The sequence below is a fragment of the Rissa tridactyla genome, chromosome 7 (assembly GCF_028500815.1).
Source record: "Rissa tridactyla isolate bRisTri1 chromosome 7, bRisTri1.patW.cur.20221130, whole genome shotgun sequence".
NCBI classification, from domain to species: domain Eukaryota; kingdom Metazoa; phylum Chordata; class Aves; order Charadriiformes; family Laridae; genus Rissa; species Rissa tridactyla.
Window position 1 is genome coordinate 51380560 of NC_071472.1, and position 27295 is coordinate 51407854.

The 27295-nt window shown below is 54.8% G+C and overlaps 1 protein-coding gene across 8 annotated transcripts in view; it reads right to left on the reverse strand.

Annotated features, from left to right (window-relative positions):
- DOC2B (double C2 domain beta) overlaps window positions 1-27295 on the reverse strand; it is a 50249-nt gene that overhangs the window by 19224 nt on the left and 3730 nt on the right. For 2 of the 8 annotated variants that reach the window (XM_054209659.1, XM_054209658.1), the window contains 2 exons: window positions 14797-15339; window positions 3442-3521 (listed from right to left, as the gene is read on the reverse strand). In XM_054209659.1, coding sequence (XP_054065634.1) covers window positions 3442-3521; window positions 14797-15127 — 411 coding nt within the window. In that variant the 5' untranslated portion in view covers window positions 15128-15339. The other 6 variants (XM_054209656.1, XM_054209655.1, XM_054209652.1 and 3 more) reach the window with 6 other exon arrangements.

Sequence of the window (27295 nt, forward strand, 5' to 3'; positions counted from 1 at the left end):
AAGCAGAAGAGAGAGCTACAGCACAGCTCCACAGCACCTGCACTGCCTGCACGCCTATAGATCCCTCTATGGCAGATTATTATCTTGCTCCATGCAGCAGCTTGGGCTCTGTAGGACTGAGCAGAAAATGAGACCCTCACCCAAGCCATGACACAGCATCCCAGGACACAGACCCTGGCACCTGCACGTTAATCGTATCCTTTTCTATGACATTTTATAGGAGAGGGTGATGCCCAGCACAGCCCAGCTGTCTCCCACACACGAGAGTACAGATCAACATAGCCCCGGGAGAGCGCCCGGTGCTCGTGCATGGCAGCAGGCAGCAAGGGGAAAGCCCTCCTGCCAGCCTGCCATGCTCCCGCAGTCCAGAAACGGGCTCCCACACCTCCCTGATTTATTTTCCCATCGATCTGAGCCGAGCTGCAACGTGCCTGAATTCAGCTGCGCCTGAAGCGTGAAAGGCAGGGTACGGGCACGGCTGCTGCCAAGACTGAAAGCCATTAACACGACGCGGCCGCTGGCAGCCTGCCCGCTCCTGCCTGCACAGGGCACTGAGCTTTCTGCCGGCCGGGGAGAGGTGGCAGGAACGCTGGGCCCACCACCACAGCCCGGCTCCAGACGGGGAGCGATAGGGTTTCTTGGTCCTTACCACCCTGGTGCCAGCGTAACAGGAGTGACAACCCGCTGCCAGCACTCGGCGTCTGTCCCACCGGCCGAGACCATACCCTAGTTGCATCAGCTAAAAGCAATGCGAGAGTGTAGGACTGTCCTAACAGGCTAAGGCTGGAGATGGATGCTCCTTGAGCGTGCTGTGGTCTTCCCTTGCCCTGCAGAATCAGGGCATGCTTCACAATCCAGATGTGGACCAAAAGCAGCCCCGCACTCCTCCAGGAGGAACCAGGACTCTCACTTCCCTGGCCAGAGCCTGCAGAGATGCCAGGCGCTTGCTGCCTTCCAAAATCAGCTTCCGGGTATCCATCTGTTGGCATGAAATGCCTGATGGCAGGGCAGATCTGTGGGGAATCTATTAGGGAAATTGAGGCACCAAGTACCTCGCTCCTGGTGTAACCACACAGCCTGGGGATAGCCCTGTGGCTACCAGCTTCCACACCCGTACCTCCCACAACAAGGCAAGACTCCTTTCATTCCCTATTCCACTTCCATCCAAACTTTGGATATAGGCTGTCCCGAGAGTTTGGAAACACCCAGCACCTCACAGATCCTGCTGTGAATGTACACTGAGAAACACCTCAGATGTCCCCAGGCAGCTGGCACCAGGGCAAACTCGCGGAGCGGTTATCCCAACGTCCTGCACAATACAGCAGCTGATAGCTGCAGAGCAGAAAATTGGTGGCGGAGCACAACTGATTGGATTTACGCTTCTACCGGTGCCTCCAAGAGCCCACTAACCCCCTTCCCATTCCCCAGGAGCCGATAATGGGACTCATGAGGGACATCACCATGAAATTGCTGGAGGTTAAAATAAACAGAGAGAAGGAAAAAGACCGTAAGTGAGAGAGAGGGTTGTCTGGGAGGGCTGTCGAAGGGAGAAAGAAAAACACTTATCGCAGGGCTGAAATAGTCCAGGTTTTAACAGCTGCTGGCAGTGACTGAGGCTCCAGGAGCTGCTGGAGGTGGGACACGACCCACGGGCACCTTCCTTGGGGGCCTGAGACATTGCCCCCAAGGCACTGCCAAAGCAGCCCCAGCTCAGGTCCAAGGGCAATACACGTCCCAGCACTGCGCTGTGGCTCATGTGTGTGGCCCCGGCAGTCCCTGGCCACCATGTCACATCCTCTACAGCACTACTTCTATCGTCTACACAGCCAACGCCGGCTCCCACCAATGGCAGCCGGGGTCCTGGCCCTTACCTTTTTGTAGTCAAGTTTTGGCAGCTTTCCCCAGGCGAGAGATGAAATGAGAGCGAGCAGATGGCAATGTAAATAAAAGAGAAAAATGGGAGAATGAGAGAAGAATGGAAATGAACAGGACTCGAACGCTTGAATGTCACAGCGGCGAAGGGGGGTCCTGCTCACCCCGCAAGCAAGGGCGATGCCGGCACCGCATGGTGGCACCAGTCCCGTGGGATGCGATCAGCAACAGGATCGTTCCTGTACAGCCGGCTGAACACAGTGGGGACCAGGACTCCCCTTCGTCAGCCCTGCCTTTGCTCTCGCTGCTGTTAGATCTATCACTTGCCACTTGCGGGTCTCCTTCCTCCCTGTCTTCCACCCACTGCAAACCCAATTAGAAATCTCCTCCTTGGCACCGCTCCCGAGCGCACCAAGGGAAGCCTGACCCAGAGGCTGCCGGTGAATTCACTGGCAACAGGCAGGGGGGTGCCGGGGAAGGAAGCAAAACCCACCGGCTGCCTCATCCCTGCCCAGGGAGCCACGGAAGCTGCACTTGTCCCCTGGCCAGGAGCAGCTCCAGGTCTGCTGGGGCAAATGCCTCCATGCTCACCCCCAAAGCCAAGCTTTCATGCCCGAGGTCCTATTCCAGATAGGGAGAACCCTGGGGTGGGGATGTGCATGCTCAGCACCCAGCTCAGCACCCGGTACCCAGCACAGCGGGCTCCAGGGTGGAGGCTACAAATAAGCCAGTTGCAGCTGGAGGGCAGAGGAGCATCCTCTGAAGGCAAATGGCATGGGCTGATCCTCTGGGGGGCTCAAATCACAGACTGTTCTCCTGCAGTTTCTCCCATCTTCTGTAAAAGCTCTACCCCTTCCCAAGATCTACAGGGACTTAGGTCTTCTTCCACTAACCCACCACTGTCAGGGCCATGCTGTGTTGACCTGGAGTCCTCGCTGCTCTGGACCTCATGCCGGGTGAAGCAGAGAGGAGCTGAGTAGTGCCCAGAAGCACTTTCCACAGGCCGAGAGGCAGAATCAGGACCTCAGTTATCTGTTTTTGCTCCAAAATGTGCAAAAAACCCCTAATTGCTTCCATCATGCAGACAGCAAAGGCGCTGAGGCAGAGCACTTTGTGGCAATGATTAGCAGCGTTTATAAGAGCCATTTATAAACTGACAGCCGGTCACAGCGTCAAGTAAATAACAACATTGGGTTGGGTGCTCTTCTAAAAAGCATCAATAGCTGCAACCATCTCGTCATGGGGATGAGCAGCCATCTCTGTCCTGCTGGAAAAGCTGGAAAGGCAGGGATGGAGAGGAAGGAGAGGGCAGAAGCGGCGGGTGTTGGGATGGAAGTGGAACTGTCAAAGGGATGGCTGCGGTTGGGGGACAGCAGAGCCCCCAGTGCAGCCCCGAGATGGAGGTTCACCCGTCTGTCCCCACACACTGCCCTCACTCTGCACTGGCTTGGCACAGCCACAGCGCCCGGGTGGCCTCGTGGTTTTGGCAGGGCTCTGGTGGCCCCATAACGCAGGACAAAGGTGGCCAGCTCCAGGCATGTTTGGTCCTCACCTGGCGCTGACACATACCTTGGCTTTATTGATCGTGCAGTGGAGTGCGTTGTTTTCTTGATCGTAGAGCAAGCTGAAATCCAGCGTCCCCAGCGTGGCTGCAAAAGAGAAAAGATATTATTAACCTGTGAGGCCCAGCAAACACTGCCTGTTTTCCCTCTAAGCACAAGAAAAGTGGATGAAGATGCTACAGAAATGGCTGCAGACATTATAAAACATACAGCATCCTCCTGTGAGCCTTGTTATGAAACATGGCTTCATGCTGGGAGACTGGTGGCCATCCCCCACGTTTGGCCGGCGGGGCTGGCACAGTCCTGGGAGAAGAGCGAGAGGGATGAATGGCTGCGGCTCTCCCAGGCACGGCGGCTAGAGCACAGGATTTGCTTTTGTGGGCTATCTCACGGGTTGCTCCCATGTATCACCAGCCCCACTGCAGCCAGCCTCCCGTCCCCCAGGAACTGAAGGCTCTTCTCTGGGAAGATCCGGGCGCAGCTGGGATACAGCCGAGACCCACTGCTGGCACATCTCCCCCCCTCCAGCGCCACTGGAATTCCCAGAATGCGTATTTGTATACTGACACCTTCAAACAAATGAGCCACCAATGGGATCCCTTCCCAGCTCAAATTTGGCTGCAAACTGTAAATTAAACCCAGTGAGAATTGAAATACTTTTATGGTTAAAATGAAAAACAACAACAGCTTTTAATCAGTGCAGTGTTCCCTTACGGCATCCACAACCCAGGAATGGCAGCAACGGGACAGCTCCTGGGATGGGACCACAGGGAAAGGGCACGAGACGAGAACAAACCAAAAGAGCCTCAGCAGCAGAAGTACATTTGATTTGAGAAATTCTTTCCCTTTGGACAATCTGAGCAAGTCGTGTTAATCCAAAGCAGAAGAAAAGACTTAAAAAGACATGCTTTCCAAAAACATGATTTAACCTTCTCCCGATTTGCACACCAAAGCCCAGAGGCAGAGCAGCATCTCCCCTAGCACAGCTTCACCTGCCACCAGCCTTGAACTTCCAGACCCCAAAACCCCACACTTTTCTGTGCCCACCATCCCAAAAGGGGTCTGCCCGAGCGCTGCCCTGCCGCCGCGCAGCATCCCACCGCTGTTTCCAAGGTAACTGCACCTTCCCACCGCGCACGCAGGTTCAGAGCAGGGGGAAAAAAAAAAAACTCCCACATAAAAACCAGAACAATTTTGCTTAATATCAAAAGCAGGGTTTGCTGGCTGGGAGGTAAGTTAGACGAACTTTAGGGCAGGAAATAAGGTGCTTTTTTCCACTGTAAATAGCCTCTGCAGCAAGGCGCCCCGGGAGGCGGTGGATATTCAGGGGACTGAAACCTTCCTGCTGCAATTTCACAGCGATCTTCCAGCCCAAACGCAAGTGAGCTACAGGTTTGCCTGCTAGCAAATAAAAAATCATTGCTTCAGAGCAAATACCTCGCCTTCAAAGCACAGAAAATATTCAGAGAGATTTCTGCCAGAATAATGTAACCTCCACCACCACCCCCTTGTTCTGGAGTAATTTCATGGCACATTAGCTATCGGTTTAGGTAAGTCATAAATCAGTGGGGTTTACCTGCCAGGGAAGATGGAAGTGATACAAGGTGAGGCCAAACCTCTACCACCCTGTGCGTCATCTCTGGGTTTGGCCCAAAAGGGCATTTCCCAAGCAATTACCAGCCAAACTCGCTCCACATCACACAAGGAAGAGGAAAGGACGGCAGCGTCCCAGCGCGCTGGTGGCCAGCTGTCCCCTGCCCACGCTCGGCAAGGGGGAGCTCATGGCCACACACGGCAGTGTCAGAGCACCAGCCTGGGCTACCAGCATAGCTCGCCGCACCAGGGCGAGGGGGGGTGTAGCAGGAGGCTCCACGGCACACGGGCGAAAGCCAAGTTAGCAAAACTCAGCAAATCTGCATTTTTCGCTCGAGAGCGGAAGATGAAGCCTCCGGTTTCGGAGCCTCATCATTTCCACCTGCCCTTTAATCAGCCGCTTCCTGCCAGCCCCACCGCTCGGCCCTCCCAAGTTCAAGCTGTTATTTTATTTTTATCACAGAAGGGGGCCTGCGGCTTAGCCTGCTGGATTTGGCAATTTATAAAACAAATTAAAAGCTTGGCGTGAAAACAGACTTCGGCCAGGAAATACTGACAAAGCCTCCTGTCCCCTCAGCGCCACAACCTGCCGAGGGGCGAGGGCAGCGGGGAGTCCTGCTCCGGCAAGACAGGCAAAACCCGAAAGCGTTGTCACACAGCAGCAGATGCTTGTTTTGCAGCTGGGGACTAAGATCCTACTCCCCAGCACTAGCGGTTCATGAGCAAACCTTGAGCAGTTCCCATTCATCTTGGAGCTGCAAGCAGGCAGGAGGGCATGGACAAGGATGCGCGGCTCCCCCCCAGCCCTGCCAGGCTCTGTCCCCAGCTCTGCTCCAGCCCTGGAGGAGCTTTCCTCTATGCAGGGATTTTTTTCACTGATGGTGAGATTCCCAAGGAAGGGTCTGCCTTCAGCAGAGGGATGCGGAAACATCAGCAGAACACGTTGTGCTAATTGCTTAAAAATGCGGCCGTATGGAGATGACAAAAGGGATCAGGCTAACTTGGGGTTTGGCAGCGAAGGTGCCACTACGGAGCTGAGGGCGAGCGCTGCCGCCAGAGCCAGGAGGAGCCAGCAGGGCGGCAGATGCTGGGGACACATCTCCCGCAGGAACAGAGCACCTGAGTGACCAGCATGGTCACGGCCCCGCTGGTTCTGTTACCTCCTGGGCGATGGGTCCAGCAGAGCGATGAAGGAAGGCAGAGACAAGGTTCAAGCTGCCTGGATCCCTGGCTGGCTGCTCCCAGGCAGACTGGCCCCAGGGTTGCTTGGGGGCCTGAGGAGATGGCAGGAGACCTCCAGCTGAAGCCAAGGGTGGGAGCCACCCTGCAACCCACAACAGCTCCGTGTGCGCCCCCACGGGACCACAGCCCAGCTGGAGAGCCAGCCCTGGGCTCCTGGAGCGAGGAGCACGCCGAGTGAGCGGCCAGGCAAGCCAACACCAAAACACCAACACCGGTCTCACTACTCTCGCCCCTCCTGCAAAACCGCCGGCAGCACACCCAGCCCCGGCTGCGGGAGACCTGCCATCTCCAGCCAGCAGGATCGGGCCCAAAGCCTCCGGGCTGCAGCAGCCACCCAGGGATGCACCTGGCTCCAAACAGGACTCTCCACAAAGTGGCCGAATCGCCCTTCTTTGATTGCTTTCCTCCTCTCACCCACCCTCACAGCTGAGATGCAACTCAATTGTGCTCTTAATTAGGGGAGCGACTGCCTAAAAAAGAAAAGGGCAGCAATTAGACTCGAAGCACTGTTAGTAGATGTATTTAACTCGACTGGGCTATTCTAAACGCTGCCCTCTAATCACACAGGCTGCAAATAAAAAATATAAATAAATGTCTTTGTCAGGCATTACAAAGGCAGCTTTGCGCTCTCCAGACAGCAGGCAGGATGTATCATTATTATTACAATTATTCTGCTCCAATGATAAAATAACCATTAGGAGAGCTGAACTCATTAGCAGGTTCTGACCCTCTTTCCTCTCCATGAATTGGGAGAGATTGATGGGAAGGTGCCAGCCAGGGTCTGGCGTTTAACACAGGCTCTAAAAGGGAAAATAAATCTGACTCGCACAAGAATGCGGCCTCTTCTCCCACTGACCTTTGGGGGTTTTGATTAATTCAGTGGGCCACAAAATTATTAGAGGCCAGCATAACCGGCAGATGCATCTCCAGGCTTAGCCGTGGGATACGGCGAGCGCGCCTGGAGCCCGCGGGCAGCGCGGCGTCCTGGCACAGCGCCGCTACCGCCCTTGTTGGTGGAGTCGGCAGAAATTGTTTATTGCTGACATTTCCCACCAGCGCCCAGGGTGACGGGGCGGCTGAAGTTGCTTCTATTTATACCTGCGGGATGAAAGGCAAAACGCAGTGATAAATCTATGCTCTGCTCCCTTATCCAGCCCCTGTCCTTGCAGGCTACGTGCCCTTGCCTGGCCCACGCAGGGTGGCAGATCCACCCCTTCGGTGGCCTGGGACACCCCAGGGAGAAGAGTTTCTCAGCCCACGAGATGCTCAAGACATGGAAGAGGCACCAACGCTTGCAGCACAGACCCACGAGTTTCGGCACAGCCTGCAGAGGAGAGAACCGCTGACTGAGTGGGCTCCTTACCTTCCAAAGTCAGGGAAGCTTTTCGCATCGCGACTGCCCTTAGAAAGCACAGCAAGGCTCTACGCTGGGAGACATTGAGGTGTGCACAAAAAACCCCACTACAGAACTAATTAAAAAGAAGTCCAAAAGCCTTAAGTCCCTCTGCTTATCAGCATTGCTGCTCCCAAGATAATCTGCTCATGGATTTTGTGCCAGGGAGATCAGAGCAGAGCAGTAAAAAGACTGCTGGGGATTGTCTGGATTAGCTCTCCCTTACAGAAAGCACAGGTTCAGTAACCTTCAGACGGGGTATTTTTTAATGCACTATAAAAGATAGGTCCCTATTCTTCCATTGCTTTAATTTTCCTCTGCAATGGAGATAATTTTAAAGGTCCTGAAAGGCAGCAAGTAATTCTGTGCACTTACAGCCCCATGTAAAATGTCGGTAAATGACTCCTCAGGAGGAACAGAAATTATTTCTTGCCGTTTCCAAGCAAGGCTGCTGAAGATCGCTTTGGCAGGTGGCTGCCTGCGCTCCTGCCTCCCTGGGTGCGGCAGTGCCTTGTCCAGGTCCAGTAGCACACGGTGGAGCAGCTCAAGGACCAGAACACAGGGGAGAGCCCTGGAAAGGCCCCAGGGTTACCCCTGCAAAACAGCACCATCAGTCCCTGCAGCTTCCCACAGCCAGGGCTGAGCTTGCCCAGCACCCACCGCGCTCACGGTCCGCGCACAGACCTGCTTGGGCTGCTGCTGGCGACTCGTGTGCCTCCGCGGGGAGAGGGTGCATGGCCTGTCAGGGATGGATCCAACAAGGTGCTGAGACCCTGACAGCTGCAAGTCCCCAGGTCTGATGGTAACACTGACCTCTGGCACGAACCTACAGCCACAGGCATCGCAGCAGGTTTCAGCATCAGCCGGGGAAGGCAATGAAGGCAGGTGGGACACTTCGGAAGGTCAGCATCACCATGAGCTACTCCATGACAAAGGTGTCCTGTAGAAGGTTTTGGGACACATCCCAGGGGCAGCACACCACGCTGGGACACAGACATTCCCACTAGCACCTGGGCCACGTGGTGCCAGTTGGCAGGATCACGGGACTCTGGTTCATTGCTGCAGGCAGGGAAGGACGTTCCCAGTCCTACGCAAAAACCCAGCAGGGACCGGAGCCAGCACACAGGCAGGAGATCTTCCTTCCTCGGGAACTCCACAGATGTGTTTGAGTTCAACAAGACTAGGAGTAAGGAACAAGCACAACTTTTCTTTCTTGCAACTGGTCCCTGCTTCATCATGGTTTTTTTTCACCTAAAATCTACAGCAATTAATATTTCTTCATTTTGGAGACACAGCGCGAGCCCCTGGCAAGCTCCGGAGCAGGGAGCTGCTTCTTCACGAGGCTGGCTGATGGATGCTCATCAGCTCTTCTGTCTTCTCCAGGAGGAGTGTTCAGAGGAACACTTATCTGCTCAGAACAGTTCAGAGATGCAATTATGTTTTACAGCACTAAATGGTCCCTGATGTCAGCAGCAATTAGACTTTCAGCAATTTCAATTTAGAGATGGCCTTCAAATATCTCCCTCTCTCTCCCTTTAATGAAATACAGTATTGCAATTAACAACCCCCCAAAATTGCCTTCAGTGTTAAATACAAAGAGGAAAGATCTGGGAACCCCTTGGGTTTGAGCGCGTTGGAGCGAGGGGTGTCAGTGACAGGATGAGGATGGCAGAGCCGCCGCGGGGCAGGGAGGCTGCCTCCTCCAGCTGGGCATCATCTCTCCTCCTGCATGCTGGGACCAGGGGAAGGTGAAGGGCTGGGCAGGCTGCTGGGGAGAGAGGGAGCCAGGCAGACGGAAGGTTGCTCGTTAACCAGCAGCCGCACGGTTCCTTCATTAACAGAGATGCTGGAGGCCACAGCCCATATGCTCCCTCCATCGCTGCTGGCGGAGGGATGCCTGGGCAGACCCTGCTCACCATCATGGACTGGCCTCACCAGGTGCCCCGCATGTGTCTCCAGGATTTCAGGGTGTCCCTGGGAACGAGCATCTCCAGGGGCTGAGGGCTCCTCGACTCTGAGGAGGGCCAGCAGCACCCGATGCGTGGCCTCCACCCGGACCACTGACAGGGCGGCCAGCAGGAGAGGGCGAGAGCTCCCTGCAAGCCAGCACCTTTCCGATACCCAGGTATCCTGCAGGACAGGAGCTAATCCAAAGTCACCTTGGTTAACACCTCGTGTCTCCTTTGGGAGGGCTGCAAGCTCCCCAGTGCCCTTAAACCTTGGGTCCGACACTGCCCAGTACCTATACACATTTCTTTGGCGTAGGCAGCTTGGGTTGTGGTGTGGTTGGCAAAACCATGCTCCGGGCTCTGCCGACATCAGCTGTGGTTTGTTTAGTTTCCTCAGTGAAAAATACTTCTTTTGGCCTTATCTGGATTGAAAAGACGATTCAAAGGTTATAAATAGCAGTGGCAGCATATGCTAAGGAGCTGCGTTTCAGAAGTAAATATCCTCATCATTTCAATGCACATTTCCCCTTGCCGTCTCTCCCGCCTCCTCCTGTCTGGCCAAAAGCATTGCCAGGTGACTTGCAAACCCTGCACCCCTTAAGACCTTCATTCTTCTTTACGCCTTTAAGCAGCCAGTAATTAATATCTGCATGACGGCTTTGCCTGCCTAATTATCTTCTTTGCTCAAAATAAGAGTCTTCCTAAATAACTTCTGTGGCGTTGCTTGCAGCAGGCGTCACGAGCAGCCGTTCACCAGGACAGGCCTCTCAGCTGTAGTTTGAAGAAGTTGTTTTTATGCTGCTGCAGCTTGGGAGCTCATGAGCCTGCTCCTCCCATGAATAAAGCTGGGAATACTATGAAACTGGCTGGGTTTGTACATATATAAACAGCCCTGGAGCACTGGCAGGAACAGTATGGGGCAGCTCTTCCAGGAACGCCAGCTCCCACTGCAACCCTCTGCTTTCGGGCTGCCTCCCCACGCGAAAACCCAGAGCCAAACCCGTACAGAGGAGGGAGGAAATTCCAGCGCCAGCCGCTGCCTCGCTCCAAAGCCAAACAGCAGCTCAGGGGAACGGAGCATTTCTTCAAGGGCTAGAAACTTGCTTGCACATTACAGAAGAGGATGACCGCTCCCTCCAGTGCTGTCCCCTGGCGAGAGCAGCCACAGCAGCGCTCCTTCAGAGGGACCATGTTTTTCTACCTCTGTGATGCTTGTGCAGAGATTTCAGAGACCTCAGAGACCTTTAAAAATCTGTCAGGTACAAATTCACGCTGGTGCTGTGGAGGGGAAAGCGCAGCCACTCGAGGGGCATCGATATGCTTAGAATCAGGGGAGATGGAAGGCAAGACCTAGCTCCTCGCAGGTGGCACATTGCCACCTAGCTGGCATTTGCTTATTTTTCTTGCAAACCAAGCTCCCTTGGCAGCGTGCCGCAGGACTGGGTGGGAAGCATCCCTGGTGGCTGGGGACCCCTGGGGCCTGGGCACTGCTGCTGTCACCGGGCACCAGCCAGGGGAACCAAAGATGAGGTGAGAACCGGGCGTCTGGAGGCAGTAGGGGTGAATATCCTCCTTCTCAGCCCCAAATCACAGCAGCTGCTAGCGCTGGTCCAACACCACCAAACCACCCTTCTGCAGGGTTTGCACCAAACACGCATTTCCCCACCTCTCTCACCTCATTCCCCCTCCTCAGCATCTCCATTGGAGACAAACCCACTGCGGGAAGAGTCCCACTCTGTACGGCCTAGGCTCCTGTCCCAGAATGTCCCTGCAGGGTGAGGACAGAGGAGGCATAGGGCAGTGACGAGTCTCCCTCCTAAGGGCCTCCCAAAAGCCCTAGGATGGCAAAGGGTGCTGACCACGACCCTGTAAATTCTCACAGCAGCGCTGCGGGTGGGTCTGATGGGAAAGGCTGGCTCTGTGCGATGCCCAGTGCTCCCAGGGTCAGCCCTGACATCTCCTCCATTATCTGCTCTGTCAGCTCCCCGGCCCTGCCTGCTCCCTGCCACTCGCTGCATTCAACAGGCTGCTTACAGCTGCCCTGCAGGGACCACGCTTGTTTTCCTTGGCGCCTCCACAGCTCCCCTGAGCACTGCGCTCCCTGGCTCCGCAGGGCTGCAGTGCGGTACCCTGAACCACTGGCCTCAGCCCCGTGTGCCCCAGACACATCAACTCAAGCTTCTGCATCAGCCTCGCAGGGACCAGTGCCATCTGCCTGTGGCAGTGGGTCCCCTCCCACCCTACTGCACCTCTGCCGGGTCCCTGCCCATCTCTGGAGGGATCACACCTGCCTCTTGCAGCCCTGGGATTCTTGGTTTTCCAAAGCACCAAATACATCCATGCGCGCACACGCACACACACACACCCCTGCTCCCTGTGGATGCCAAACCGCTGGATCAGGCCACCCTGCTTGGATGGGAGCAGACGCTGATGCTTTTCCCAGGGCTGCCCTGCTCTGGGGCTGCCCACATCCCAGGGAGAAGCCGTCTGGAGGAGAGGAGCTCCTGCCAGCTCCACAGGCACCTCCCAGGATTGCTGGTGGGGTCAGGAACACCACTCAGCAAAGGATTAAGAATTACGGTGCAGGGAGCCAGCCCAGGCGAGCTGCAGCAGGGTAGCTCTGGTCCAGCCCCTGCCCGATGACACCCTGCCGTGCTGTGGTGGCTGAGGAACGTGGCCCCATCACTCATCAGCCTGGTGCCACTGGAAACGCAAAAACACCAGGCTGGAGAAGTAGCCCTGGGCAGGAACGAGTGTAGGGGAAACCCAGCCAAATGCTGCATTTCCCCAGGCAGGGGCAGCTCTGCTCCTCTCACCCGGCCAGCCAGCACCATCGCTTCAGTGTTGGAGGAGGGAAACCCACAGGCAGGTGGGACAAATGGGAAGGAGCCGTCCTCTCCTCCTCCTCCCGACAAATCCGGCCATTGCAAAAATCCCTCTCCCTGCACCTCTCCAGGGACTGTGCTGGGAGCATCTTTGGGGAGCAAGGCAAAACGTGCTTCTGCCCAGCAAGTCCTTGATTTGTAGGTTCTGCACCCAGATTCCACCACCACTGTCCTGAGAGACCTTAGTGAACTCCCTGAACCCCCTGTGTCACCAGAGGGAAGTGACACCACCTAACCCCCGATGCTGCGCTGCCATACAGACTAAGGTTCCCCAGGGGAAATTTAGTGCAGGTGACTAATGCAGCAGCCCTGAATCACCCACCAGGGACGTGGGGGAGCTGAAAGACACTCCCCAGCGTAGCCAATGGCTCAAGTCAGGCTGTACAAATCCTCTCCCAGCTCCTTGCCTGGGAAATGGGGCCAGCAAGCCCTCATGTGGCTTTGCGACCTGGCTGCTAAACATGGAGGAGTGACAGTCTCATCCTGCACATTTATGCCAACCACTGCCCTGAGAGCGGCTGGGGCCATCCCGTCCTGTCCCCAGAGATGTGACAGCAGCAGTCCCACCTCCCTGCTCTGCTCCTGACACCGCTGTGCCTTTGCCAGCAGAGAACCCACCACATCTGGCAAAACAGCCTCAGCAGTTTGCCTGACACCTGTTACTCTGCAAGGAACACTCTTCCTAACACCAGCCGGGGAGAGACAAACACCCGCTGGCCCCCGGCACCAAGCTGAGCCGCTTCCAGCATCACTGGCGGGGCTAAACGGAGAAGGCAGAGCCCCGGGCAATTTCCCCACGAGTCACCTGGTGAAAGCACCGTGCCCCACAGCCCCAAGCACTTCAGCTCCCACACACACCTCTGCCCCTGAAGCCCAGTTGCTCCCATTTCTATTGTTGGGATGAGCAAAGATGATCTAATAATTAGAGCAGCAAATAACCCAAATCCAGTTAAAGTCACTGTTAACTGCCCAGCTGGGACAAACACAGCTTAGCGGAGATGTTCTCCCTGGGAGCGCAGCAGCTCTCACTTCCTCCAAAGAGTGTGACCCCAACACCGGGACGGGAAGGGAGGGAGCACCAATTTGGGGGTTGCATGCAGAGCCCCAGCCTCTCCCCGCGCTGTAGCTGGTGGTCAGCAGGCAGAGGGGGGCACAGGGGTGGCCGTGCTTCTTTGCAGCAAGCACAGCCCTTCAGGGAGCTCTCCCTGGGGTCACACTCCAGAGTCTGGCATAGCTGGCAGCATCCCAGGCCAGCCCAGCGCCCCGCAGCGAGGGAGCGATGCTGAGGCAGGGCTGTGACATTTTGCACAGGGAAAGCCACCGCCTGCCCGGCGCTGGGCCGTAAACAGCTCAGCGTTGTGGGAGCTCAGCCTCCCCCTTCCCCCAGGATGAGCACGCAGCACCACTCCGCAGCACTGACTCCCTTCCTCGGCATCTACCGCCTTCAAACTTTGTGCTCAGCCCCTCGCAGGATCTGGCCCCTAAAGGCTGGGCTGAATCGAGACCTTGGGTTTTAACCGACCTCAAGGAAAGCAACCTTATCCCAGCCACTGTGGCTGGTAGAGCCAGACAGCAGCTGCTTTGCAGCCTGCAAGCTCCACTGAGCTGGGTGGGAAGGACGTTTTGGGTGAGGAGGGGTTAAACCTCACTGCAAACACCTGCATCTACCAGATCAGCCTTCTGTTCAGAAGCCCCCCACTCCTGGTCTCAGCCTCATACCTCGTAAGGGGCTTTGTCTGCAGCTGGAGGGTGAGGAATGACAAGCCAGAGTTTGCCAAGGGAGAAGGCAGAGATTTCCCGGGCGGATGTCATTCTGAACAAATCTCCCCGATGTGGAGCTGGGCGATGCTGGAGCATATCGCCAGCTAATCAGCAGGGTGGCTGGAGCAGGCTGCACCACCGAGACGGATTAACCGAAGGGTCTGAGCCCAGCTGGCAGCCTTCGGAGGCAAGGAGCCGAGCAGGGACGAGGTAGAGAAGTGTATTAACCGCAATGGCAAAGCACAGCAACTGGTGGCTCTTGGGAGACTTCCCTAGTTTGGGTTCAGCAGCCAGCCTGGCTGCAGCAGGGACACTCCCAGGGCCTCCCTCCACCCAGGGGCAGCGCCGGAGCGGTGCTGTGACAGCCTCCCCGGCTAGAGCCGAGGGCTTGTCACTGCTGCAATGTAATCCCAGGGATGGACAGCATGTCCGGCAGCCGGGAAGGGCACACAGCTTGAGCAGCAAGATGGGGGACCAGTCCCAAGACCCACCCTTGCCCTCAGCACCCGTCAAACTCCCACAGAAACTTAGGAACTCACTGCAGTCGTCGGACTCGTAGCCCTCAGGGTCCACCACCTCCTCAGGTGCTTGGCACTTGGCTGGCTGCTCAGTGGGTGTCGTGCCATACGCCCCGAAAAGCTGGTCCACGTCCTCATCCTCTTCACGGGGGGCCTCGGCAGGGCTGACGGAGGGCTGGCTGACGGCAGAGCGCAGGGTGCTGCTGCGGCCGACGGCGGCGGGGAGCCCGCGGGGGAAGCGGGGGAAGTAGTCGGAGATCTGCTTGATGGGTTTGATGGGGCCAGGGCAGACGTCAATAGCCATGTGCTCCTGGATACTTATGGTCATTTTCTCTCCTTTTCGGAGTGTCATGCATGCGGCTGTCGGTGCCAAGCCCCCCCGGAGAAGCCTGGACCGTGCGCGAGGGAGCCGTGAAGTTTCTGCCGGGGGAAGCTGAGACAGGCGAGGTGGGAGGCTCCGGCGGGCACCTTACGTGGTTCTCGCGCCCTGAGCCTCAGACGCTGCACGCATGCTGCTGCCGCCAGCTCTGGCTCTCGCACAGCCCCTGATCCTGCCAGCGCTGCCTGTGAATAAGTGAGCGAGACGGAGAGACGGATAAGAGGCAGGGGGTGGGCTCTCGGGTGATGTCACCAGCTAGCAACAAAGCGGTACCCAGCAGCGGAGGAATGAGGGCTGTGGCCACCCTGGCCACACGGCCACCAGCGTGGGCAGCCAGCCCCCCACCCCTTCCCCAGCAAAGCCCCGCCATGCCCGGGGGGAGCAAAGCAGAAGTTGGGTCAAAGCCCACCTCCCCGCACCCGTTCACCCCATCTCCCTGCCAAAGCGGGCTGAGTCCCCGCCAGACCCCTCCGGAGGGGGGAAGGTCACTGCACGGGGTCAGGAGCCACTGTCCTGTTGTGTCGCATCCTCTGAGAGCTGCAGAGAGGGAAGCAGGGCTGCCCCAGCCCCCGGGCACAGCGGCAGCCCCCATGCCCTCCCGGCTCGCTGCGGGGCCGTGCCAGGGATGTGCTCTGCTGCATACTGAGCAGGGGCACAGGTGGCACGCTGCCTGATCCCAGCTCCAGCCACACCACTGCTTGCAGGGGCAGCCCAGATTGGGTGCCCTGCTGCCGTAGCTGGCCCCAGCCCGCAGCAATGCCCCCTCCGGAGCTCAGCACCAGCCGGGCAGGCTGGGCGAGCTGCCCGCAGCCTCTGGCACGGGGAAGGCACCAGGGACTGAAGCAACACATGGCACTTGCTCGCAGCCCGGCCAGCACAGCCTCTCCCAGCCGGCTTGTGGCTGCTGGCACAGAGCATCACAGAGGAGCGAGCAATGGGCTGGGGCAGGGCCCACAGCCAGCATGGCCATGCTCAGCACTCCGCCAGCAACCTTTCTGGGCAGGGACGGGGCCCTGTCACCAGCTGGGAAGGGGACAGGCTCCCTGCAGCCTGACACGGGGTCCCTGGTAAGTTTTGAGCTGTGGTTCGCTCACGGAGTTGGTCCCAAACTGGTGTTTTTACCTAATCCCCTCCTGTGTTAACATCAATAACTCTGTGGTGTCACAAGCTACTGGAAGCGGACTTTTGAGCAAGGAGTGTCAGAAGACAAGTACTGTGAGAACATGATACAAAATGCTGCAGAGAAACACCCTGCCCAGGAAAACGTGTCTGAAATATTTTGTAAGGGCAACTACCCCAGGGCAGACTTTCTGCTGGCTCAGGTATGGTGGGTCCAGCATGAAGCTGGGACACACTGTGTGCACTGGTCACCCACCACCATGTCAAGCCCATCACAGCCAGTACCGCCAGGTAACCTGACAACACACAGATCCCGTGCACAGATCCTGCAGGTTGGCACGCAGATGTATATTAAAAATAAAGCTCTATTCTTTGGAGAATTTTCCCCAAACCCAGCAATATGACACACAACCTTTTTGTCTAACAAAGAATTCAGTTTTCATTCAGATTTTGCTAAATGTTAATGAACGACCCTGACTCATAACAGACTGACACTAGGCAAACTACCCTAATTTACTCCTTGCCGGGAAGCAAACATTTCTCTCCTGAAGCATCCAAACTTGTCATCGCTCTGTACCTAGACGTGATGCACACGGATGCTCTAATGACCTGGGAGAAGAGGAGACCGCGCAGCCGCTCCTTCCTCCCTCTGTTGTTTTTTCGCTTCGAAGTGGCTCCCGCCTATCGCGCAGGGGTGATCCGTGCTGCTCTGCCAGGAGACAAACTGCTCTCTCCCAGCAAAGTCCAACAGCGGATCCAGCCTAAGACACTTTAACCCCCTTCCCACATCCAAGGACTCCTAGCATTTTAATTCAGATGGAGATGCCACCTGCTTCGCATTCGTGTGGTTGAAGCTGAAAACCTCGCGGGTGGCAAGACAAGGGTGGGAATGTCATGGGAGGCATAAAGAGCTGCCTCCGGCTTTGGAGCAGCCTGGATGTGCTCATCCACACAGGCTCCATCTTTGGGTACAGCATCCAGGATGCAGTGTGGACTCAGACAGAACGAAGCAAAAATTGGGCCTGATGCCCAGAAAATAGCAGCAATTCCCTCTAAGAAAGGGCAAATAAATAAATAAATAAAATTAAGTTACGTATGAGAGCCTAATGTCATTATTGCCATTACAAAAGCATGATTATTTCAAACGTTTCCTCAAAAAGCATAAGAGCCAAATAGACAAGGATTATTTCACAGGTCAGAAAATCAAGGCTCTGGGAATTAAGGTGAGCCCCCTGAGCTTTGCATCCTCCCCAAAAGCTGCCCCACATCGCTGACATCCCACGGCCAGGATCAAGGCCCAGCAGGACCAACGGGAGATGCCAACAGGAGATGCTCAGCTTACCCAGGGATGCAGAGTGCAACTGATGACACAAGCAAGGGTGCACTGGGGGACCAGATTAATGGAACAGCAGAAACAGAGCTGAAGCAGGCACACCTCCCTGCTGTCAGGGCAGGACTGGCCCCCAAGGGAGGAGACCCTGTCCCTAAACCTTACAGACTGAAAGAAACAAAAACAAGACTTACTGCTAATAGCCCAGATGGGACTTTCTAGTCTCTGACCGATCCCAAGCCTGATGAAAGCAGCTGGAGCCTTTCCTTAGCTTTTAATGAGTCCCAAAGCAGCTTGGTTCTGAAAAATCACTTTTCCTACCTTCTTACACTGCCTGAATGTTTCCTCCTAGGCTGCACAGCCCAATATTTACCGAGGATTCCCGAATGTGGCTGGGGCTGGTTGCACAACCAGGCACCAAGTACTGGCATACATGACACACAACACGAAAGGTAAAAGGGACAAAAATAGAGAGTTGGGCTGGGAGACAAAAGCAGGGCTTGGAGATACAAAGCCAGTTTCCAGGTAAAGCTTTTAATTCCCACCGTCTGTCTAATGCCCTGGAATGTGACTTGATTTGATCCCTCGCTCTGCCGGGGTGATTCAGAGCTACTGTGGTGCCCACGCACGTGGCCTTCATTTCCCTGAAAGGGGGAACGCTGGCTTCCTCGCCAGCCCGGCAAGAGGGGTGACAGTTTAAACATCACATGGCTGCTTTCAGCAGCGGGACCAACAGCTCTGCCTGGCAGGCAGCAGAGCCGCTCTGTAGGGGGATACTCCATCCCTGGAGGAACGGAGGACATACTCTAGAGAAGGTGAAGATGGCCGTCACAGAGTCAACATCAAAGCAGGAATGGGATGATGGAGAAGAGCACATTGCCCCTGTCAACAGCTGTGTTTCCTCTCCCTGGTGCATGCAAGTTGTGACAACATCCTGAGCTCAGCACACGTGACACTGCACTTCAGCAGCTTGTTCTGAGGTGCAACAGAGTGGTTCAGCTGCTCATATCAGATGAGGGCGTGGGCTAGTGTGCCAAAAGCATCCCATAATGAGAGCGGTGATGTAGAATGCAGGAGCCATCACACCAACTCCAGTCCGAGCTCAGAAAAGGATCCTGTCCCGGGACAGCTTAGACTTTAAATGATGTCCTGAAGAAGGGGCATGAGCAGAGACTTAAGCACATCCCAAACAAAGCCCGTGCCACTAACTCACCCCATGCCCTGAGCAGAGCCTTGCAGAAGCCCAGCTGCCTTATGTGACCGGGGAGCCATCCTGCCAGTGCCGCGCAAACGGGCGAACAGAAGGAGCATTCCTACAGCAAACAAAAGAGTAGCAAGTAGATTAAACATGCATCCAAACATACAGGCTGTACTCAGGACACACTTCAACCAAATTTATTTCAAATGCTAAGCATCAAATTGTGGTGTCAGTTACTCCAGGTTTAAATCAAGAAGAACCAGGGCTGATTCCAGTTTAATCAATTCCTGTCCATATGAAAAGTACAGCAGCAGGATTGCACACCCCCATCTCTTACCAGAGATTCAATGACTGACCCACTGGTTCTTTATTTAATACTTTGTCATCTCAAACCCAAATGATTTCACAGAAACCCTCTGCTCTGCTGGGGCTGCTGGAGAAGACATGAGCCTGAAGAGTGCATGAAGGGCCGAAGCCAAATTAAAGCCTGTTTGGAGGAATCACCTCTACATCTCATGTACCCTTGAACTCAGGGGGACCCACTGCAGGTTGGGAGCAGGGAGGTTTGACGGTCACCCAGGGAGGTGACACAAGGCAGCACTAGCCTGCACAGCCCTAGTTTTCTTTTTGCTTTTTCCCAGCCGTTGTTAAGCCTTTGTTAAGCCACAGCAAGCGCCCACAGCCTCAGGCATGAGAGGGTGCCAGAAGGTAACGCCAGCTCAACCTGGCTGCAGGGGCAGGAACAGGGGAAGCCCACGCTGCCAGCCCAGCTCCCCCAACGCTGCCGGAAGAGACCCTTCCATCCCTTTGGGGTGACTCGGGACCTACATTGCCTTCAGTCCACCCTGATGGTAGGTATGAAACATATTTCTTTCTTTGTCAAATGAGCTTAGCTCCAGCATGGCTGTGCGCATGGGAAGGGGGTTAATTGAAAAGCAACATGTGCCTTGCTCCTTGGCTCACACAAGGCACTGTCTTCTGGCCGATGCACGGCTACCGGCCATGAGGCTGCTTCCCCTCAAAGACCTCAGCCCTCGATTGCTGGGGAGGCTTGGCTAAGCCCCTCGAGTGCCTTGCGGACCCTACCTGGTTAAACACCCTTTGCATTTGCTAAATAAAGCAATAATAATAATGATAACTAGGAAACTTGGCTAAATAATCCTAAGAGGCTTACTCCAGGCTGTGCCGATTAAGGCTCCCCAGCAATGCTGATATCCCAGAGCACCCTGGTCCCCACTGCTCCTCTGTGCGAATAATATCTGAGGTTATCTGTGCTCAAACAGGCCTTGCTAACAACCATCATTTGACCAGATTTAACCAGCAATTACTAGCTGTGAACAAAATCACTGTGGTAAAATACAGCCCACACTCTATTACAAAGCAGACACAAACAAACCCTTTCAGAAAGCCAGGCAAAGGGCAAATGCCAGCAAGAGAGAGCCCTCTCCCCTCAAAATATTGCTTAAGGTTCCCAGACACCTTATGAAACACCCAACCTATGGCAAGGGGGGATGGCATCTTTCTTACCAGCACTTTGGTACCCACAGATGGACCTGCAAGGGAGCTTCCAAGAGGACGGGAGGAGGTAGTGAGGCATCTGCTCTGTGCATCTTCAGCACCATTCAGGATGGACCCAGAATAGCTAAACTTTCGGTAGCGGCTGATGTTTAATGTGTAGCATATGTTGCCATTTCGATGTGAATCCCAAAATAGTTGGTGTTTTGTTTTGTAATTTTAATGCATTGGGTTTTGAAGTCCTGTGAAATGTCTACCCTCCTGTTCGGGGAGGGAACATGCTGTGCGCGTGCACCCTGACATACCATTTCCAACACATAATGCACCTGCAAATCAACCAGAGTGGATAACCAGTTGCTGTAAATATTAGCTATAGGGAGCACATATTAAATACACACGAATTCACCAGCGGTGGATCTGTGTGCAGTGAGAAGGGGAAGCTGCAGGAAAAGCCGACTGAACGGTGCACAAGGAGAGGGTGTGCTGTCCCTGAGCTTTAATGGCCCGCACGTGTCTCAACATGGAAGCTAAAGCCACGGGGCTGGGGAGCAGCTGGGCAGCCCTGCAGCGGTGCAAACATGGTCCTGCCCAAATCCAGGGTGAGAGCAAAGGCACCACCAACCCACGCACCCATCTAACCTGTGCAGGCAATCCTGCATCCCCAGGAGCTGCTTTTGGGAGTCTTTCAATGGCAGAAGGGGAAGCACCGTGAATTCCCTGCATTGGCAGGTGGCAGCACCCAGCTCGCTCTGCTGGGTTAGAAACTTGGGATGACCTGGGTTCAGCCCTCAGAAGAAATGCAAGCCATGTTCTCCACTTTGGTACCGCCACTGCACTGCCCTGTCTTGCAGTCAGCATCTACCAGAGAAAGCAAAAACTGCAGGTGAGAGGGGCCAGGGCACCCCTGGGCAAAGCAGGGCCCCAAGTGCCGGCTGCCCTGAAACGTCCTCCTGCACAAACCCTTCCCCTAAATGCCTTTGCCCTGCTTCACCCTTGCTGACATCCCACGTCAGGGCACAGTGCTGTCCAGGGACAGTCCTCAGGGATGTTTTCTTAGGAATGAGCCTTTTTTGACTTTTTCTTCTTACTTCCCTCATGGCCCTTGGGTTCGCCCTAACTCCAGAACCTCAGCAGGGGTTTGCCATCACAATGCCAGGCAAAGCCACCTTTTTGTTATGCGCCTGTGAGCCAAATGCAGACCCAATCCCTTGCATTGAAGAGAGCGGAGAGTTCTGTGTAGCATCAACTCTTATTAGGCTAATTTTATCTGCTCTGAGTGCCTTTCCGAGCTGGAGTCAATGTCCTCTGAGATTATCCAGCTGACTTGTCTTAGTAGTTTTACCCTGCTTTTACCTCTTCCCTTCCCGAGTGCCTCCCAGCTGCAGGAGGATGACAACATCACTTCTCAAGACTTTCCAGGCAGCCTGGAGCAAAGCCTGACGTTTGTTCTGCAGCAGCACCTCACCCTTACAGTGGCTGGGACATGCAGTGAGTGCTGGCCTGGGGAGCTGCACCTGGGCTGGGCACTACTGCCTCCGGCACACCCAGCCCTTCAGGCTCCACAAATGTCCAGCAGCAGAGTTAACATCAGCATTTAGGGCCTGGCCCCGTTGCCATGGAAATTGATAGACTTTCTGCTCACATTTTGGTGGGAGGAGGCATTTCAAGAGTCACCACTAGCTTCCAGAGTTAACACACACAAAGCCAAGCGAGGGCGGAAAGCAGCCAAGCTTCAGGGAGGACTGGTCCCACCCCATGCTCCGAGAACTTGGAGCTGGATGCAAGCAAAGGGAAAAGGCCACCGATAACCGGCAGCATCAAGACACTCCACAGCGAGCTCTGGGGATTCATGAAATAACATCTTGGTTTTGCAGAATTAAAGAGCAATTTGGCTGAATTAAGGGAGCATTATAGCTGCTCCTCTCCCACATACACATCAGGCTAACGACATCCTGTCAAAAGCAATCTAACCAAAGCCCCCGTTCGGTGCTGATACTTAGCGCAGTAAATGTACCTGTCACAGCCCTGCAATGGCTGGTGGAGCTCTGTCCTGGCTGCTGCTCCTCCCAGCTGCTGCCGGCTCGGCTGGGAGTTGTCCTACCTATCCCTGGATCATGAGGTTCAACCAGTCTCAGTGAGCTGCGAGGGAATCGGCCGCCGCGGCTGCCAGGGAATTTTCCTGGCCCCATCCACAAATCCCAATATCATGCCAACATTGCAACAAGCAACACTAATGAAAAAGCAAAATAAAAGGCCCTGGAGTCACGCAAGAAGGACAAATCTGTATCTACTCTGGCGTCAGGCTGCTGGAGGGAGCAAACAGCCCCAGATTCCCTGACCCGGGCAGGGCTGCTCGTGTTTGCACCACAAAGACAAACCTGATCTTTTTGGGACTGCAAAAAACCCCGTGGATGTACGCGCAGGAGGTACCTGAGAGAGCAATCCTGCCGGCTGGGGAGGCAGCGGGGTGACGTGCTGAGCTCTTCCCTGGGGCAGGCAGCTCTGAGCTCTTCGTGGCTGCCAGCCGGCACGAAGCTGCAGGAGCAGCCGGCGACGAGGAAGCCCCGCAGTGCCCCGGCAAGCGGCTACACCGGCACCTGCGGGTTAGCAGCGAAGAAATTGAGGCCACAGCCGAGAGAAGCAGACTCCTGCCCAGAGAGCAGCTTTACTGATGGCATTGAGGAAGGCCAGCCAGCCTGCAGGATCCCTCTCCTCTCCGATCTACAGGCTATTTAGCTGTCTGACCTTATGTCACCCAACCCAAGGCGACACAGGACAAATTTCCATTCCACCGTGGGGAAGCCCAAACATTTTCCAGCTCTGTAGTGAACCAGGGAAAACAAAACTGCAAGGCAAGGGATAACCACCAGCCAAAAAGAGGGGAGATGGAGGGAGAGGCGGACAGCTTACAGGGCCATGGTTCAAAATACAAACATTAAAATTATAACCATCTAAGGGGGGGCACCTCCCAGGTCATTAAGCAGCCAGAGGAGTCACTAGATGGCCCTGCTAGTCCTGTTCATCTGATCACAGCGATGGATATTAAGAAATGCTAGTTTAGCTACTCTCCAGGCTTCTGGGGACTGTGAAATGTGCTCCGAGTCTCCTTCTGGGAGGAAGAGCCTCCCGAGGAGAACGTGGCAGGTGGGTGGTACCATGGCCAGGCACGTGGCAGGGACTCCCCAGGACACCCGGCACCTCTGGGCCTCACCAGACAGACAAACAGTCCTTCCTGGTCCCACCAAGACCTGGGTGTCCCTTTCTCTCCCTGTGACCGGCTCCACTTGCCAGAGACACTGCAAGTCTCTGCCTCAGCGTAATCGTGTTGACAGTGACGGGTGTAAGAGCCAGGGAACCATATTAATGAACATCGTGTTGCTGGATAATCATGACATTAGCATTATTGGATTAGAACATTTGCATAATTTGGGCACGAGCCGCTACCTGCACCAAGACATATGTTTACATGAATTTACATGCATTTGCATCCCAATGAAGCTTGTCCAACTGCATCCTCAGCAGGTTTCTGGGTGACCAGTCACGGCCATTGGCAGCTCAACCCCAGGGACCATCCCTTGCTGTCAGGCATAATCCCAGGCCACTCAAATGCCAACAAAACAGCAACATTTTTCCTCCTCAGGGTCTTACTCGCACAGGTTATACCTCAGCTGGGATAGGCATGCCGCTTGCAGGGGTCAGGAGAAACGCTCCCAGCCTCAGCATCAGGGTCACCCAGGCTAAAACGGTCCCCGTCCCCATAAACTCTTGCTGTCTCTCAAGAGCCCAGGTCCTGGGTCCCAGAATAACAGGCAGTTAAGTCCATCCTACTCACAGCTGTGAAAAGAGCTCAATAAAACACTCCCAGCAGGCTGCAAAGCTTGGAATTTAAGAGGCCAATAAAGGGAACCCAAAATGAACTCTTTACTCTGTCTTTTTTTTTTTTTTAAATCACATGATCTTTGATTCAATTACTTGATTTTACAGGAAGGGGGAGAGAGATTCAATTACTTGATTCCTGATTTCTTAACATAGAAATATGGACTTTGTAACCGTGGCCCACAGAAAGGCAAAAAACCCTTCAAAGCCGCATTGCAACAATTTGGTGGCAACATCAGATTTATACGGCTGTAAGAAATAAGCAGCTTCCCCTCCTGGCCTCCTCGGCACAACCTGCTCCAGCATTAAAGTAGTGCAGTAATATCTGAGCATAGAGTCCTGCAGCCCACCCACAAAATTACAGGGCGCGAGGTGTTGAGCGGGCAGCGGAGCAGCTGCCTGACTAAACACCCGTAAGTGCTTTTCTAATGTAGAGCTGCACAGGGAGTTACCGAGTCCCTTCATAGGCCCAGAAATTACACGTCGGGAGGGACCAGGAGGTGCACGCTCACTCCCCCAGCATCTCCAGCCCCAGAAATTGCTGCTGTGCTCCTTCTAAACGCTGACATGAAAACAGACAAAAGGATTGGCCCAACGGTGTCCAAACCATTTCCATCAGGACTTGGAGTAACTACAAGCCTTGCCACCACTGAAAGCTTTGCAAATTACGGTGACTTATCTCCAAGTGCTGGCCTGTAAGACGCAGAGCTAAACCCTGAAGTGCCCCTGGGATTAAACATGCCTGAACCAATCAACAGCAACGAGTGCAAATCCTGCAAGAAGCTCAGTAGGAAGTTTGCTGGGATGCAGTGAGCTGGAGCTGCCCCCTCCCCTTAGCTGGTGCAGGTGACAATGCTGCCATGTAAATAAAAGCACTGCTCAGACAAGATCATCTGGTATTTTGGGGGTCTGTTCACCCAGAATGACCCACATCTGCTTGGTTTCTAGCCACTTTTGCAGCTGAAGAAACTGGAAAGAAAAGAAGCAGCATTAAACCACTGCTCACTTGGGGGAATGCCCCATCCCTGGAGGTGTTCAAGGCCAGGTTGGATGCGGCTTTGAGTAACCTGGTCTGGTGGGAGGTGTCCCTGCCCAGGGCAGGGGGTTGGAACTAGATGATCTTTAAGGTCCCTTCCAACCCAAACCATTCTGATTCTATGAATCTGACCACAGGGGACCCCACTCTCAGCCTCACTGTGCCCAGACGAGTCCCCGTCCTGCTCTGCAGCCAGATCAGCCCTGTGCTTCAAGCCGGGCTGCACAACATCTCCCCAGCAAAGCAGTGACCAGCCCCATCACTGCAGCATGGAGGAAGATAAGGAAGGTGGCCTGTCCCTGCCCTGCACAGCTCCTACCCACCACCTCTGCCACCCGCCTCGCAGAGCTTCAAAGCCACGCGTTTAGCATATCTCTGCTTTAACCACCCAAACTATTAAATGGGGACATTTTAAGACTTTTAAAAACCACGTCAAGACCCTTGGCTGAAGGCAGATGAGAAGCTCCCAGTAGCTTTGGTAAACTTTTATCCTTTAAGTAGTGTGCACTGTATTTCACTCCAAAGAGGTACCTTGGTTCCCTTATCTGGAACCTTTTGGACTCGCAAAGCATGTGAGAAATAGAAACAAAACCTGGCAGAGGGGTCAGAGGGACTCCACATCAATGGGAGGGAGAGAAACAGAATTTCTGGCTGAAAAAATCCTCCTTGGAGAAAGAACACGTTTGCACACGATTATGTCATTAGGCGCCGGTGCCAACTGCTAATGCCTAATGACTCCGTGTCACAAGCAATGAAGGCTGGAGCCCAACATCATGGCAACAGGAGGAGGGAACGTTGCTGGCGCGCTGCTGCCAGGGTATGGGCTCAGGCAGGGGCTGAGCACTTACATTATTTATGACCACGTAGATGGGACGCTGAATCAAGGCTGCTCGAGTGTTTGATCAGTCCAGGGCTGTCACTGTGGCTCACAGCTGGAGACACCAGATAACAGGAGAAAATTAAACCCCTTTTCCTCCCCCCCCCCACCTCTGTAGTGGGCCCCTCTCAGAAAAGAGAAAGGAGGGAGAAAAGAAAGCCCAATAAATTAGGTCTACTGGTGTACAACCTCTAGCCCAGCGCCTCCTCCTGCCATTGCAGGGGATGTCAGGCAGAGCCTGGGGGATGCAGAGACGAAGGTTCAGGGATGCAGCCCCTGGCACAGGAAGGGAAAGAACCCAGGGAGCAAGGCAGCTGCGATTTCCAACCAGGGAGGAGCAAGCACAGCCCAGCTCAGCTCCAACTTTTGCCCTGATATTCCCAGCCAAGCCCTGTGCAGAGCCGAAGCAAGGCAGCACCGCGAGAGCAGAGCCAACGCTGGAAGCAGGCAGCTGTGCTCTCATGGCTGCTGCCCAGGCGGAGGAGCAGGACCAGCCCCATGCACAGCTCTGGCTGTCCTTGCATGGTGGTTTGCAGACCCTGACCAAGATGGGGCTGAGCTTCCTTGGGCACCCCTGCCCTGCTGCAGGGTGGCTGTGCTTCCATGGGCTGCCCCCCCATCAAACAAAACCCCTTTCTCTGCCTTCCCCACAGGCTGGCGTCTCACCCACTTACCAAATACATCAGTGTGGGACACAGCCCATGCTGCAAAAATCTGATTCCTGTACGCCTCCCTCTCCACAGAGGCAATGAAATGGGCTGCATCTGATTTCTTCCCTCCCTTTCCAGTCCTTTCACGCTCCTTTCCCTATCTTCGAGGAACAGATGCACCCATTCATAACCATGCAAAAGAAAGTGCGTATTTGCCTTTCCGACTGCAGTGCAGCTGGTAAAGCACAGGAGGGAAAATTATGTTTTGTATGAATACACAAATTATCTGCACTGATCTTATTACACTTGAATAGCAAACCGACAGAAAAAGAAAACATGAAAGAGAAAGGCATTGTTTGGGCTGCACCGATGTAGCATCATTATTGTTTATCCTCTCCAACCACTCCATCATCCTAATCCCACCGTCTCCCACAGTGACAGGTCAGCAACAGTGATCTGCTAAATGGCATGAAACACAGGCTGCCAGAATGAATATAGGCAGGATGCAAACCCAGCAAGGCAATGCCTGGGAGACGGCAG